Source organism: Tupaia chinensis, unplaced genomic scaffold (assembly GCF_000334495.1).
Source record: "Tupaia chinensis unplaced genomic scaffold, TupChi_1.0 Scaffold000086_1, whole genome shotgun sequence".
Lineage (NCBI taxonomy): Eukaryota > Metazoa > Chordata > Mammalia > Scandentia > Tupaiidae > Tupaia > Tupaia belangeri.
Window position 1 is genome coordinate 5,703,806 of NW_006159548.1, and position 16,977 is coordinate 5,720,782.

Below are 16,977 nucleotides of genomic sequence, written 5' to 3' on the forward strand. Positions count from 1 at the left end.
CGGAAGACTACCCTAAAGAGATGATGTTCGAACACATTCCTGAGGCCGAGCAGGCGGAGGGGTAGGAATCAGGAGGCAGGTTGGAAGAACTGAGTATCAGGATCGCAGCAAACACATTATGTTTACTATGTGCTGTTTACGTGTTTCCTTTACTCTTCTAACCACTTTCCATATTTTAACTGTCAGCTCTCTGGTGGAGTAGGTTATTGTCTCGTTTGTATGGAGGAGGAAACAGGCAGGCTGGGTTGGTGGTTTTTGTTTTGTTTTGTTTTGCTATAGGGCGTGGACACTCGCCAGAAAGACCGGAACAGACAGAGAGATCTCCTCTCGAGATCTTGTGCACGCACGCACACGCGCCTGGCGTGAGTTTAAGCCACCGGGTCCGGGACTCGAACCGCGGTCGCCTACATGGGAGTTCAGCGACATAGCCATTACACTAACTGCTGGTCCCATATGCTTTACTCTTAATGACTGAGCTGTGGGGTCACCGCAGAACAAGAGGGAGAGCGTGGACCTGGTGCAGCAAACGAGCCTTTTAGATACTAGGACCTGTGTTTTTGACCGTTGGTGTGTTTTAATCCACAAAATAACCTGATAGGTAAGATTCTGTTATTAACCATATTTTACGAGTAAGATAAGAAGACCCGGTTTAGAGTTGCTAAGAAGTTTGCCCAAGGTCACCTTGTTGATAAATTCTCAAATCTAGTTTTGAATTTAGGTTTTTTTGACCTTAGAGCCCAAATTGTTAAAAATTACCATTATAATATTGCCTTATAGATATTGTAAGGATTTCAGACTATTTCTTGAGAGCAATGGAGAGTCTTTGATGGGTTTTAGGCAGAAAAGTGATATGATCCCCTCAAAGTTTTGAAACGCTATTAGCCAGGATCATGGTGTAATAAGACATAACGTTTTTCCTTTAAACAGTTTAAGGGCGTGTGTAGAGTTAAGAAGATGTTGTACATTTATGATTTGATAAAATAATTCTAAAGAAAAAAAGTGATATGATAAAGAGAATGAACTGGTTGCATGTCCGAGGAAGGCAGAGGTTTTAGGAGTCTGCAGTTGCACAGATGGGAGATGACAGTGACTTGACTGTAAATAGTTCTGGGAGTGGACTCAGCAGAATACATTGGGGAGATATTTAGAAACAGAATATGTAGGACTTGCTTATGATTTGGACTTTAAAGAGTAAGGATTCAAGTACAATTTGCTGGTCTCTGACTTGAGCAAATGGGTGAATGTAGACAATTATCTGATTCCGGCAAATTCAGTATGTTCCTATGTCCTGCCACACTGCCTTCTTTCACCATTTGTCACAGTATATTGTTTGTTAATCTAACCTTTCTTTGCAGAATATGTATATGTGGTGAGGGCAAGAGCCATGTCCCTGTTCCATGTCCAGCACAGAGCCTGACATATAATAGACCAACAAAACCAATAGCGAATCAATGAGTGACAGGTGGGTAGGAACCACCAGGTCTGGAAAGCCCTTGCACAGCATATTAAGGAATTTGATATGACCACGTAAGTGATAGGAGCTGTTGGAAAATTTGACCAGATAACTTAATAAAGCTCATCTTGGGATTATTGTACAAAATGGTTTTAAGTGGAAGTCTAGTAAGGAGACCATTAAGAAGTTGCCGAGTTTCCTAATGAAGATGGGAGACTTCCTGTAGACATTTCCTTGTGCTTCCTCTCAAATTCTACTAAAAAAAAAAAGAAAAAGAAAAAGAAAAATTTTTGTTTTAAAATAAAAACATGGACCTAAAAGATGGAGAGAATAAGATAGTAGTATCAGTATTTTAGAAATTGTATACAGGAAGCCTAATAGTTACATACTTGGCATGCCTAAAATTCTTGGGGCCGGCAGGTTGCATGATGGTTGAGGCTCTAGACTCCCACGTGACCAATCATGGTTTGAGTGCCAGACCTGGCAGCATGCTTGCTCACTTTCCCTTTCTTTCTCTCTCTCTGATGAGTGTATTGCCATGTAGCAAGAATTTTTTAAAAATAATAAATGCAATTAAGTAATTCTTTTTTTGGGGAGAGGTTTTTTCTATAGGGCGCGTGCGCTCGCCAGACAGAGAGAGACAGAGAGATAGAAAGCAAGAAATCACCCCCCTAGGGGGGATGGTCACACCGTAATCCTTCTCCTCCATTCTCCTCTCGGGATCTTGGGCATGCATGCACATGCGCCCGGCATGAGTTTAAGCCACTGGGTCTGGGACTCGAACTGTGGTTGACTACGTGGGAGTCCAGCGACAGCCATTACGCTAACTGCTGGTCCCAGAAGGACACCTTTCTAATGAAACTCCACAGACAAATGGACATCCGATTGTTAGGTGCTGGCTAGAGTATCAGGAGCACAACAGGTTTAGGAGAGACCAGAGAACCGCTTACTTTGTAACATTCACCTAGTCCTCAAAGTGAAATGGGAAAAACAAGGTAAGAGTGACAAGATAGAGAAGACCTTGGGCATAAGGACCGTGCCTGCTTGCCTTGGCACTGGCCCATTCTATCTGTGGAATGTGTGTCTCTGTTCTTTTCTCTCAGTAAACCTTGTGCTCACCATGTTTTCTTGTCCTTCAGTTTTTTACTGTGCAAGAGAAGCATGGCCTACATATTTCTCAGCCTAACGCAATGACACACGGTCTCCAGTGCAATCTTATACAAAGATTTTTTTGTTTATTAGTGAAACATTTCATTGCAATAAGGGTAGAAACAAACTTGTCAAGAATCACATGAAACGAACCAAATGCATAAGCCCCGTGGAGAGCATTCTGATCAGCCTTCTCTTTAATAGGCACAATTGACTCCAATATCAATGCCCAGAGGGCCACGAAGAGGATGGCCTTTGCTGAACTCTTATCCCGAGCAATTTAAATGAAAAATGAGCCCCCCTGAAGTAATAACCCCAATAGGGGTTAGTTGCGTAGAGCTTGTTCCACTTGCCCATTGGTGCTCTTTCTAGAACACTGAGATAAAGTCGAATGGGAAAAACCTAGGGCTAAACACAGCAAAGCCCATTTCCTGTCTTGTGCTCAACTCCCAATTTTCCCTGAGAGAAGCGAGCTAAACTCTGTCTTGGTTTCTCCCTGTGTAGGTGAGTACCATAGTACAGGACGCCTGTGTCTGTGGTGGTCTGTCTCAGTGCTGATCACAAAGCCCTGCTGATGGGTCTTTCCAGGAAAACGTGCAAGAGAGTGAGCATGAGGGAAGAGTTTATTTTCAGCCTAAAGCTAAAATAGGTACATTCATTCATTCTTAACCAACCGATAATTTTGACTGCAGTTTGTGAGTTTGCCACAGACTTTATAGAAAAAAAAAAAAAAATCCAATGTGATTTTAAGCCAAGTAGCTATTAAAAGTCGTGATACAAATATGGAATTAATATGTGTTTGGTCTCCCTGCTTGTGTGGTATTCAGTCTAAATGTATGCAACATTAACTGATCATTTACAGTATTTAATAATTTCCTCTTCACACATTATGATGCCCTGATCATTGTAGTGTACCAAGGAGTATGCGTAACTTATCAATTTTATTAGTGTGAATAAGTAAATGCATAACGAATAAGATTTGCCAATTACCTATGACCAATGATTGGATTCCAAAAATCTAGATATTTAGCATATGGGAGAGACCAAATTTTTTTTTATTTAGTTTATCCCATTTTGGTGACTTAGTGTATTTAAAAGTTGTTTTTTGTTGTTTTTTTTTTTTTGAGAGAAATTTTAGCTATAGCACATTTGCGCTTGTCAGAGAGACAGAAAGTGAAAAATCAGAAATCACCTCCCAGGGGGATGGCCATGCCTCAATCCCTTCTCTTCTGTTCTTCTCCTTGGATACTGGGCAACCACATACATGCACCAGGGTGAGTTTCAAGCCACTGGGTCCAGGATTGGAACTGTGGTTGGCGATGTGGGAGTCCAGAGACGTAACCACTATGCCATATGCTGGTCTGGAAAAGTTCTATCTTAACTAATAGAATAGTTGATGGTTTAATGAACTGCCCCTTCAAGAAGGGAACTATATCACATACTGCTTTCATGTAAAGAGAGGCATGTAAATTAAGGTCATGTGTTACCTCTATCTAGGGATATGAATCTATGTAAGTGAAATCCATGATTTTTTTTTTCATTTGTTTAATTGAAATAGGCTTTTAAACAAAAAATCCATTAGGATGATTCAGCTGTCAAGAAATTCTAATAAGTACATTGTCAGATAAGTGCATAAGCTTTTCATTTAAAAATGAATGATGAACTTTAAGAATCAAAGAAAATGTCCTTAAATATGCTTGAATTCCAAATACTGTTACACACACTGATTCCCAGTCCTCTCACTTAGTTTGCAATGAAGACTTTTACAGAAGTGGCTCAGCTTGTGGTCTCAGGGACCTTTGTTTAAAACACTTTCTGTGCAATATTGTGAACTGTCATTCTGTCAGCAAAATGATTGTCACAGGAAGTGCAGGACATGTTTTTCTCTGTGGAGTGAGCCATGAAACATGAAAAGACCGAATCTGAAGAAAGAACTTATAAGAAAACAATTTCAGAGTTACCAAGAAGACTGAACCAAAAGAAATGTCTATGTAGCCAGACTTTCTATAATGTGTGCATAACTTAAGCAGAGGATGGATGGGTTTTCTATATTCATGATTTTACAGAAAATCCCTAAATAATATAATTCATAATCTTATTATTTGACAGGGGTGACTGGGGAAGAGATCAGTTATGCGTTATGTTCTTCCAGAAAAAGCCTTCCACATTGAGATCGTCTGAACTAAAAATGACGGTTAACTATCTACAGCTGTTCTAACTAGCATTAGTTCTACTCTACGTGAAATATCTGCACTTAGCCTCACCAACATTATGTATGCATTATCTTGGTTCACAAAAGTACAAGGTAAAAATCCTTAGGAGCTTATCACTATCAACTCATGGGCACCACCCATCCAATCCCTTCCCTACTTGATCCCTACGCAGTATAAACATAATCAGAAGGCCGGGTTATTTCCAAGGAGGAAATACGAACTGCAGATTAGCATGAAATCCAATATGTAATGTTTTAAGAGAGGAAAACAAGTGCATTTGAATGATACATTGAACAAGGATACCATTTCACCCTGGGTTCCGAACTCTTATTTACTCCTGTTCTGGGAGTGAAGTGGAGGAATACAACAAAAATGGCATATATGTACTCTGAGCACGAAGGTTGGTGAATGAAGCACACTGAATAAGTTAACCCAAGTAGAATTAGCAAGTGATGCAAAGACATTATACCCACAATAGTGGTCACGAAATTCAGGAGCTACCAGCACCCAACAACAACAAAAAATTACTATACAAGGGTTTATTAAATATTTGCTAAACACTTGAAAAAACTGTCTCAGAGACCACGTGATTTTGTAAAACGTAATGGCCATCCAGGTCAGCCAGTGAGCTAACCCCTGACCCCAGTGCTTTCATCACTTGCTAGCACTGTGTCTTCTCCCTCCTCCCGACAGGAAACAAGCCTGTGAGGATGCGGAGGGTCCCTCACAATGCGGCGCGTGGTCCAGGTCAGGCCAGCTCCCACAGTTCCTTCACCAAGCTCAGGCGATGGTTAGGTTCGTATAAGGGGTGCCCTTTCGTCTGCCGTACCCTGAGACACAGAAGAGAGAAGATGGAAAGTTAGGTGCTGGTGTCAGAATCCGTCTGCCGTACCCTGAGACACAGAAGAGAGAGGAAGGGAAGTTAGGTGCTGGTGTCAGAATATTCCCCCAAGATGTGGAAAGTTGGGGTGGGGTGGTAGGAAGCTGAAAGGACGAGAGACTGACAGGAAGATGGTTCACACCACTTGCTTCTCACTCTCTTCTAGATTCAGACTGATCTCAAGGTCTTCTCTGGCCACCCCTGCCCTGATGTGGGGGCAGTACCCTTCTCTGTTGTCCCAGACCATACAACATGCATCACACTCTATTGAATTTGCCTCCTTCCTGCCTTAAAACCTACCAGGGTGTAGTGGCTCAGAGGTGCTGGATAATTGCTTATCGAATATGCAAAGAGGGTTCATTGCATTAACAGGAGCAGTCATGGACATTTCCACGAGGCTGCATTTGTACTTAGAAAAATCTCAGTGACTCTGCAAAGTTAGACTGGAAGATCCACAGCTAGAAATGGCAGAAGAGTTTGGTTCACAGCTAACTCAGGCTGAAGTGACTAGTGTGGGTTAAGAGACGTGGTGGAAGAATATGGAAGGCAGAGAGACCTGAACTCTCTTAATCAGATGGTTTCGACCAATTTCACTTTCTTCTGCTTGTCTGCTCACTTAGGTAACTAGAAGGGAAAATATTTTTGCTGTATTTAAGAAAGGTTTCTACAGAAAAGGCTCTCTGGGGGTTGCTTAACTCCTGGGTTGGGCTATTGGTCACATGGGCAAGTCAACCTGTTCCCTCCATCCTTCCGTGGAAGTCACTACTCACCCATGCCAATGATTTATTTGGTTGTCAGAAAAGTCATGACATTTTTTTCTGTTCTACGCAAAAGTGTGTCATGACTTTTCCGACAACCTAATATTATGCAGTGGTGCCCCAGTCACAAGTGTCTTCTGATTCCTGAAGGATGAGGGACTCTTTACAAGCAGGTGTGGGCCACCTTCCTCGATAATCTTGGAGCTGTTTTATCATATTTAATAATAGCTAATGTTTATTGAGCTCCCACTATACACAAACACGGGGCCAAGTCCTTTAGGTTGACTGTATCACCTAATCCTCACCAAAAAACTCCTAAGGGGAGTTCTTTTATTATCCCATTCTGGGGTGATAGAGACTGAGACACAGTTTCTAGGGTCATACAGCTGTCAAGTGGAATTGAAACCGGACATCTGACACCAAAACTCAGATGTTTAACTGTTTCCTCTTATTTTAGCTTGTTTTCAAAGATAAAAAGCTGACACCAGGGGACACATCTAGGAATTCCCACCCCACCAAGGGAGCCCCAAATACTAGACGGTACCGTTCTATCACTGCACCTTCTCTGACACGCTTTCCCATTTGGTCTGTGGTAACAAGACCATGAATCACTGTGCTCACCACAGAACCCCAGAATCCATCCTAACAGACCAGCTGACATCCCTTCAATAAAGCACAGTGCAGGAATTCCTCAGCTAAAGGAGACATTGCTCAGCCAGGACTCACCTCATCCATGGATCCCTGTCCCCGGCATGCAAGCCAGGTGAAGATTAAGCCGAAGAAGACACCCAGCGCCATGATGATGTAGGGTATGTTGGTGATGATCATGGTAGTGTTGATCACAGACTTCAGTCGACCCGCAGTCTCTTTATCAATGAGAACGCTCTGGAGGAACAAGAAGTTGGTAGTCCCTTGACTAAATATCCACAGTATAATATTTTATATTTTCTTATATATCTTTCTTTCAAATCATTCAACACAATTTGGGTATGTCCTGTTAGCAAGCCAGATCTACTGAAAATCTATTTGTAAATCAGAGAATATTTGTTCATTAATAACTTCTTTTTCTCCCAAAGATATTTATTACTCCTTTTTTTAAGGTTTTTGCCATAGGGTGTGTGTACTTATTGGAAAGAGACAGAAAGGGAAAGTGAGAAATCACTTCCCGTGGGGTGGGGGATGGATGGCCATGCTGCAATCCCTTCTCCATTCTCCTCTTAGGATTTTGCACACACATGCAAGCTTGGTGTGATTTTCAAGCCACCAGGTCTGGGACTGAACTGTGGTCAGTCATGTGGGAGTCCAGACCCTTTACTACACCACCTGCCGGCCCAATATTTATTACTTTCTTTTTTTTTTAAAGAATCATTTTATTTAATTTCGTTTGTTTGTTTGTTTGTTTATTTATTTATTTTTATTTGACCAGAGACGGTGAGTGAGTGAGTGAGTGAGAGAGAAAGAGAGAGAGAGATAGAAAAGGGTAAAGTGAGAAAGCAAGCCGGTAGATCCAAGACTTGAACCACAGTCAGCCATGTGGGATGGGAGTCCAGAAATATTAACCACCATGCCACCTGCCAACCCCATTATATATTTATTACTCTTAAAACAGGATGGAAAAAGAAGGGGAAAAGTATTGAGAAATACTGAAATAATGTCTTTTGTATCAGACAATTCCAAAGTCATGCTTCACAATCCAGCTCAGCATTGCTTCCTTCCAGAAGGTTTCTCTGGCCAGTTCAGGCCTGGCTAAATGTCCTATCTCTAAGTTTCCATCGCATTCTCTAAAACCTGCCATCATGGTTCTTGAACTCTCCATTGTAACTGTCTGTGTATCTGTCTCCAGTGCCTGTGAGTCCTTGAAGGTAAGACTCACCTCAGGTCCACACTGAGTATAGCACTCAGAACACAGATGGTGCCCAATTAATGCTGGTTGACTATAAAGGAATGAAGAAAAGACTTCAAAAACGTGTGGAAAGTATTTCTCTCTTGGTCACATATATACTAATCAGGACCAGAGGTCTAGACAGAAAGCGTTTAGGGAAGTTACGAGCTAATGGGAATTCCAGAGTGGGGTAAAACTAAGGAAATGTACTTCAGTAACACTTTCTGTATACCGAGCACAGCCATTAATTACTGCCTAGTGTCGTGGGTGAGGTATCTGAAGAGCTTAATTCCATAAAAATGGTAAGTACAATTCTGGCTTATTTGAGGTGTAACTTGCACTGGACTAAGCCAGAAGTTTGGGGTCTAGGATGGTTCTTCCACTAACTGGCCAAGGTCCATCAGGGTCAAAGTTTCCTTCTTAGTAAAAAGGAAGTGGGGCAGCAGTTTCCAAGGTCACTTCCAGGTCTACTATTTTATTTTCCTAAAGAAGAGAAAAATCAAGCTTTCTAGGAGGCAACGAAAGCACGATGATTCACTCCTTGTTTTTGGATTCAATCTAGTCTCAAACTGAAATGCAAAGCAAAAATTGGGCATGGAGGGAACTTTAATATGCCACTACCATGGACATCATCTGGCAGAAAAAGGCTCTTCTGCATTTTCAAAAAATCCTACCTTTTTTTTTTGGAGAGGTTTTTGCCATAGGGCGCGTGCGCTCGCCAGACAGACAGAGAGAGACAGAGAGATAGAAAGCAGGAAATCACCCCCCAGGGGGGATGGCCACGCCGCAATCCCTTCTCCTCCATTCTCCTCTCGGGATCTTGGGCACGCATGCACATGCGCCCGGCGTGAGTTTAAGCCACCGGGTCCGGGACTCGAACCGCGGTCGACCACGTGGGAGTCCAGCGACATAGCCATTACGCTAACTGCTGGTCCCAAAATCCTACCTTTTTTTTGAGAGACATTTTTTGCTATGGGGCATGTGCAGTCACCAGGGGGACAGAGAGAAAAAAAGAGAAAGCGAGACGTCACCTCTCAGAGGGGATGGCCACACTACAATCCCTACTTTTTCATTCTCCTCTCAGGGTTTTGGGCACACACGCACATGCACCCAGTGTGTTTCAAGCCACCAAGTCCAGGAATCGAGCTGCGGTTGGTCACCTGAAAGTCCATCGCTTTAACCACTACACTACCAGCGGGCCCCTCAAAAATTCTACTTATATGCAGCCCCCCAACAAACAATAACATGGTGACCTAAGCTTTTTTTTTTTTTTTAAGAATTATTTTTTATTTAACTTTATTTTATTCTGACCAGAGATGGACAGAACAAGAGAAAAAGAGAGGGAAAGTGAGAAAGCAAGCCTCCAGATCTAGGACTCAAACTGCAGTCAGCCATGTGGGAGTCCAGCACCCTTAACCACCATGCCACCTACCGTCCCCAGTGACCTAAGATTTTTAACTTGGTAAACACTGCCTGAATTTTTCCTATGAAACAGTAAGAGCTTCATCTTAGAATTAAAATCACAAAGCCTTTAAAAATGTATAAACATGGCCACAAATATAATGTTAAATGAGGAAAAAGTAATATAAAACTGTGTCTGCAACTATATAATATCAAAACAAAAATACCAGGAGGCAATGTCTGAACGTGATATAATATCAAAACAAAAATACCAGGAGGCAGTGTCTGAACATGTCAGCAGCACTTGTCTCTGAGAGACAGGCTTATCAGTGATTTACTTTTTAAATAGATTTAAAAAGGTTTTTCCTAAGCGTTCTAAAAAGAGCACATACTTTATAAAGTGTAAAACAAATCCCCCCTCTGGGAGGTGATTTCTCACTTTCCCTCTCACTGTCTCTGTAACTCTCCGGTGAGCTGCATATGCCCTATGGCAAAAACCGAGAGAAAAAAAATACATATAAAACATAAAATTTTTTAAGTTGTTGCTGAAAAAAATTTGTACAACACACTGAGTAAAATAAAACAAATTTAAAACAATACACCAGGCTGGCTTACATTTTATGAATAATGATTTTAATTTGTCCTTTCATTGCTAATTCTCTGTTACTATATTTTCTACAAAGAACAAGTATTTTTAGGGAACAGACAAAAATAATAGAAAGTTTTTTAAAGGCTGCTATTTCTAACAGAAATCTGCCAATAGAAGATCTATTGAAGGAGAAAAACTTGAATTTTCCCTTCAAACTGTGAAAAGAACATGGATTGAAAATCACATAGGGCCACAGGCAGTAAGGAGGTTAAGGTTGCTGGATCCCACAGCCGACTTTGCAATTCAAGTCCAGACTCGCATGTGAGTGTGTGCTCAAAATTCTAAGAGGAGAATGGAGAAAGGACTGTGGCATGGCCAAGCCCCGTGGGAGGTGATTTCTTACTTGTTGTCACTCTTGTCTCTATCTCTCAGGCAAGCACATGCACCCTATAGCAACAATTTCTCTTAAACAAATAAAGAGACAGACCCTCCTAACATAGTTCTGTACCAAGGGGGCAGTGGGCTCCCACATGGCCAACCGTGGTTTGAGTCTCGGACCTGGTGGCTTGCCTTCTTGCTTTTCCCCTCTCTGTCTCTCTCTAGTCAAAAAAGATAATAGTAACAAATAAAAAATTAAATAATTCTTTTAAAAAAAAAAGTATAAGTGATTTTTGTTAAATAATTAGATTCGGCTGTTTTTGTCACAAAATAATAACAATGTAAGATGCCAGATACGTTAATCCACTTCACTATAGTAACCACTGCACTGTCTATATATACCTGTATCTTTATGTATCCCATACATATTGTACACCTTGAATATATACAATAAAACATTAAAAAAAAAAAAAAAGGAAAGAAAAACTGGCTAAAAGAGAAGGGGGAAGGGACCAGTAGATGGCGTAATGGTTACATTGTTGGACGACCATGTAGTCAACCGCAGTTTGAGTCTCATCCCCGGTAGCTTAAAACACACTGGGTACATGTGCGTGCGTGCCCAAGATCCTAAGAGGAGAATGGAGAAGGAACTGTGGCATGTCCATCTCCCCAGGGGGTGATTTCTTGCTTTCTGTCTCGGTGTGTCTCTCTGTCTCTCTGGCAAGCGCATGCACCCTATACCAAAAATCTCTCTTTAAAATAAAAAAAGGGGAAATTAAGGAGATATAACTATAGTGAATATGATATGTAATATAGAAAAGAATTTCTCAGGCCAGCCCACGGCCTGGTGGTTAAGTGAGCTGGATTCCACATAGCCAATGGCATGGTTCAGGTTCTGGCCCAGAGGCTTGCAAAACATGCTGAGCACATGTGTGTATGTGCCCAAAATCCTAAAAGGAGGGAAGGATGGAGGAGAAGGGATTGCAGTGTGACCATGCCCCATGGGGGGGAGGGGTGCTTTGTCCCACTCCCTTTCTCTGTCTCTGTCCTTCAGCAAATTTGGAAAAAGAAAAAATAATTTTCTCGCAGATACCTTAAACTGGCATAGTTTCAAGGAGGAGGAGATGATGAACAGTCTAACTGGGCGTCCACCTGAGCGCACTGGCTATCTATCCCGCTTCAACCGTATCTGCCAATGCTTCGTTTTACCTTTGCCCTTTTGTTTCTTACATAACCACCTTCCCAGAAGAGTTTTACAGAAATAACGTTCTGGAGAAGGAAAATTTCCTCCTGTCATTTCTCCAAATCAACTCTGAGACACAAATAGGTTCCCATAAACATTTTTTAAAAGTTAATTAATTAATTAATTTAAATTTGACCAGAGAGGGACAGAGAGAGAGAGAGAGAGAGAAAGTGAGAAAGCAAGCTACCAGGTCTGGGATTCAAACCACAGTTGGCCGTGTGGTAATCCAGTGCCGTTAACCACCATACCTGCTGGCCCCTACTCATAAATATTTATGAGAAACTTTCTGAGAATTGTAAACAAGTTTGAAAGCTCATCTGCCCCCACCCCTTTCCATCTCATAACACACACAGCTACAACAGTGGACATCATAATGGAAGCTTTCTGAGCTGGGGTAGCTGACACATACCCACGGCTCCCTCCTCAAGACTTACCTCATTGAGATACATCACTGGAAAAACCATGGTCCTAATGTCTCCCGTTTCACTAAAAAAACAAAGGATGGGGTTATTTATAGACATCTTTATTAACAGAGCTGGCTCTCTTAGAGAGGGAAGTTTACATGAAAATGTCAGTACACTTCTTTCATTAAGTTACCCAGAATTTACTGCAGACTCCTTATCTTTGCACATACCAATCAGAAGTTAGATTCCAGTCTGTCAGTCCAGCAATTCCGAGGACTACATGTTTATGTTGTGCTTTTATTTATTTATTTGAGAGATTTTTGCTGTAGGATGTGTGCGCTCACCAAAGAGACAGAAAGCAAGAAATTAACCCCCAGGAAGGATGGTCATGCCGCAGTCCCTTCTTCATTATCCTCTCGGGATTTGGGGGCACACGTGCATATGCACCCAGCCTGAGTTTCAAGCTGTCAGGTCCAGGATTCAAACTGTGATCAACCACGTGGGCGTCCAGCCCCCATAACCACTACGCCACCTGCTGTTCCCTGTTGTGCTTTTATTAAAACACAAGATAATGAAAGCAAATTCATCAAATGATTACTATTTTCCCTAGAGTCACCACAGGGACCGTAACAGCTGGCAAAGCAAGGCTCCCATTCCTGGCACATTTTGCATCTAGGCCACATAAGAACTGTCTTTGTGATCAGAACTAAGTGAGCGCTGACCATGTGCCTACTCTGCACTGGGCATTTTGGGGGCATTCTCTCAGTTCCTACAGCAGTCACACGCAATAGCTATTACTGTCCCAGCCTTACAAACAAGAAAAAAACAGCTCAGAGTGGTGAGGTAATTTGCCCAGGATCACCCTGAATAAGTGTGGGAGTCAGAATTATAATTCCATTTTGATTCTAAGACTTCAGCTCTTAACTACTAAATTATATAGCCCCCCAAATACTCATGGGGGAAAATACATTCATGCAAGCCACAATTGTTTCTTATATCCAAGACACAGATTAAATCTGGTGCACTCAATAGGATGAGCACACCACGTTTCACAGAGAGAGGTAGATATAGCATATTATGTATAGTTCTGTATCCTGTTTTTGTCCTTTAAAATGAGCATCAGGAACCAGCAGTTAGCGTAATGGCTATGTCGCTGGATTCCCACGTAGTCAACCACGGTTCGCGTCCCGGACCTGGTGGCTTAAAACTCACACCAGGCGTGTGTGCGTGCGTGCCCAAGATCCCAAGAGGAGAATGGAGGAGAAGGGATTGTGGCGTGACCATCCCCCCTGGGGGGTGATTTCTCGCTTTCTGTCTCTATGTCTCTCTCTGTCTGTCTGGCGAGCGCACGCGCCCTGTAGTGAAAACCTCTCCAAAAAAATTAAAAAATAAAATGAGCATCTTCTCATATTCAGAAAATTCCCACTGAAAAGTTTGAGCAGGAGATTATACGTAGGAGTCCTAATGAGACAGTGACTAGTAGGTGAGTGTAGGAGGGAAGGGCTATATTCAAGAGATGATTTTAACCACTCTAATGAGTGTGTGGCTGGCCCCAGCTGGGTGCAAAGGAGCAGAAAAAGAGGAAGAGATGGCAACTGGGTGTGGGTGAGGGAAATACTAGGGGTGTGAATTTAGCAAGTCACATAAACTCACTGCACCTTGTTTTCCCCATCAGTAAAATGGGGATAATGCAAGGTTACGAGTTCATGTATGCAACAATGCCTGGCCCATGGAAAGCACTCTATAAATGTGTGACGAAATGAAACAAGCAAATTCCAAGACCAAGGCATCATTGCAACTGCTGATGATGCCAAGTCCCTGAAGGGCAGAGTAGTGCAGAGCTGGGAGAAGCGGCTGTACTTCCCCTGACATCGATCCCATCAGAAAATCAATGCAGCAAAACTGCTCTCTGCCTCTCTAGAAAGAAGCAAAACTTACATAAACTCATCTAATTTTCTGACGTAAATGTTGATTTGGAACCGCTTGGCTGCTCTCAGGATGACTCCAGTCAACTGCAAATCAAAGAAGTGAAGAGAAAAGTGTTAGGATTTATGAAAATGCAAACATTATTTTTCCAAAAGAGCACCAATCTCGTGTGGTTCTGATAAACGGGGTGGCCATTACCATGTGGGAAAGGCAGAGTGGGACAGGGGGAAACTGATCACCAGAGCAGAGTGACAGGGGCTGCCTGCCCATGAATACTTGGGGATCTAGTTAAAATGCGGATCCTGATTCAGTAGGTCTGGGCTGGGGTCCGAGACTGAATGTTCCTGAGAAGCTTCCAGGATCCTGCCACTTTGAACTGCCAAGCTCTGGAGGACTCCAGCAGGAGAGAGACCACAGATCTCCTGGAGAGCCTGCATACCCAGGCAGCTGTCCAGAGGGAAGAGGACGATGGTCCTGCCAAGTACAGGGCCACCTAACAGAGCCCAGGAGGAGCAGCTGCAGCTCATGTCTTCCCCACGGCAGTGCCATCTCCACACTAAGGTCATGGGACTGCACTTGTGCCCTGGGGACAGGTACTGCTCACAGTCAGCTGACAAAAGTGAACTGGCTGATTGATGGCCAAGAAGGAAAAGGAAGAAAACCATACCTGATCTTATTTACAAAAGGATTTGATCACTGCTTTCTCACCTACAAATGGGAAGCCCTTATAAAATACTTTGCTAAAGAATGTTCTTTCTTTTCTTTATTGTTGCATGGTGTGCAAAGCCCCCAAAATGAAGATATCTGACCTTTAACTTAGCTTGTACGGTGAGAGGCTTTCACATCAGAAAATGATAATCACATCCTTTGAGCATGATTTTAGTTTATTAATAATTATTTTATTTAACTTTATTTATTTATTTTAATTTGACCAGAAAGAGACAGAGTGAGAGTGACAGAGAGAGAGAGAGAGGGATAGGGAAATGAGAAAAAAAGTTGCCAGGTCCTGGACTTGAACCATGGTCGACCATGTGGGAGTCCAGAACCCTTAACTACCTGCTGGCCCCATTCGTTTTTTCCCTCTACGAATACAGGATTAAAATATTGGGTTGTGGGGCTGGCAGGTGGTGTGGCAGTTAAGGGCACTGGACTCCCACATGGCCAACCATGGTTCAAATCCCTGACCTGGAATTTTGCTGTCTCACTTTCCATCTCTCTCTCTCTCTCACACACAGACTCTGTCCCTCTCTGGTCAAATTAAAATAAATAAGTAAAGTTAAATAAAATAATTAAAAAAAAAGACTTCTCCCATAATCCTCTCCACTGGGGGAAGGTAGAGGTCCTGTTAGAGTGTTTAGCACCTAATTGTTCCTCCTAGGGTCATTCTCTCTGTCCAGAGAGACCACAATCTCTTACCTTGCAAAGCCCAACTCAAAAATAAAAAAAAAAAAAAAAAAAAAAAAAGATAAATAAAGTTAAATAAAATAATTCTTTAAAAAAATATTGGGTTGTCAGAAAAGTCATGACTTTTTTTCCTATGCAAAAATGCCTTATGACTTTTCCAACACACCCCCAATATATGTATGATACTTTTTAAGTTAATAAAATATAATAAACTCTCCAAAGTGCCTGCAGAAGGAGGTTTGCCCAAAGTGACTAAAGCTAATATACATAAATTTCAACCAAAATACCCCCAGCAGTGCTATGCAGAAAGCGATATTTGGTCTTACCGATCTGTGCCCCAGCGGATACATATGTGGCCCGGCAGGATAATACAGACGACTGGGTCTACTGCTGGCAACAGAAGACCGACCAGGTTTCATGGATCTAATCTCAACTGTTTACAAGAACAAGGATTCTCACTGTTAAAGCCGGTGCGCTAGTGTCTCCGTGTATTAGTTCCCCAGACTTAGCCTTCTCATTTCAGGGTTATGAGACTATAGCTCAACTTGCACTGACTGAGTTTTCCCCACTTGAATAATACATAAAAGGAAGTCATTGAGGACAGAAGTCTGATTGCTTTTTCCTATTTCCAAAATCACTTCCACAGGGCCTGGGGTGAGTCATGTTCACAAACATTAACAGACCATTTTGACCCATTTGATAGCAGGACTCTTCCTACTTCCTGTCCCTGGCATAGTGTCTTTGTGATGGGTGAGTCACACCCACAAGTATTAGCAGATCTCTGATTCACTGATAACAGGAGTCTTCCTATATCCTGCCCTTGAGACAGTAAGGGTGAATACAAGCCCCCTTATCGCTGTTAACCTACACTCTGCTGAGGCAGACCCTAAACACAGACCTTCCTTTCTAATCACCCACCTAAGAATTGTAAAACCCACTATGGCCTATAAGCTCCTGCTTCTAGATGTCTGGCCTTTTAGGGCCAGACCATAGGAAAACTCTTTGCTAAACTCCAAACCTCGTCTCTCTCTCTCTCTCTCAAAACCAAATTAAAAAAAAAAAAAAAAAAAAAACTCTGTATCTGATAACCCTGAGAAAGGCATATTTTCTTTTTCCAGGCTAGTCACGTATACTTATGTTTAGAAATAAACTATATTAATTATTATTTCTGCAGAGTTGGTTATTTCCACTGACATATTATGTTTCTTAAGGGTCCTAGGGGCTGAATTAGTGAACCCTGTGTAGATGGAATAAAACACAGGCTCTCTTTTTAGCTTTTTGCCATAGGGCATGTACA

The 16,977-nt window shown here is 42.1% G+C and overlaps 1 protein-coding gene across 1 annotated transcript in view; it reads right to left on the reverse strand.

The window, feature by feature from the left end:
- Positions 1-5,336: 5,336 nt before the first annotated feature.
- SCARB2 (scavenger receptor class B member 2) overlaps positions 5,337-16,977 on the reverse strand; it is a 68,997-nt gene continuing 57,356 nt past the window's right edge. Inside the window, exons 9-12 of the mRNA XM_006142962.3 lie at positions 14,289-14,362; positions 12,381-12,432; positions 7,180-7,338; positions 5,337-5,645 (exon numbers count right to left, since the gene is read on the reverse strand). Of these exons, the coding sequence (XP_006143024.1) occupies positions 5,607-5,645; positions 7,180-7,338; positions 12,381-12,432; positions 14,289-14,362 (324 nt within the window). The 3' untranslated portion in view covers positions 5,337-5,606. The remainder of the gene's footprint in view (positions 5,646-7,179; positions 7,339-12,380; positions 12,433-14,288; positions 14,363-16,977) is intronic.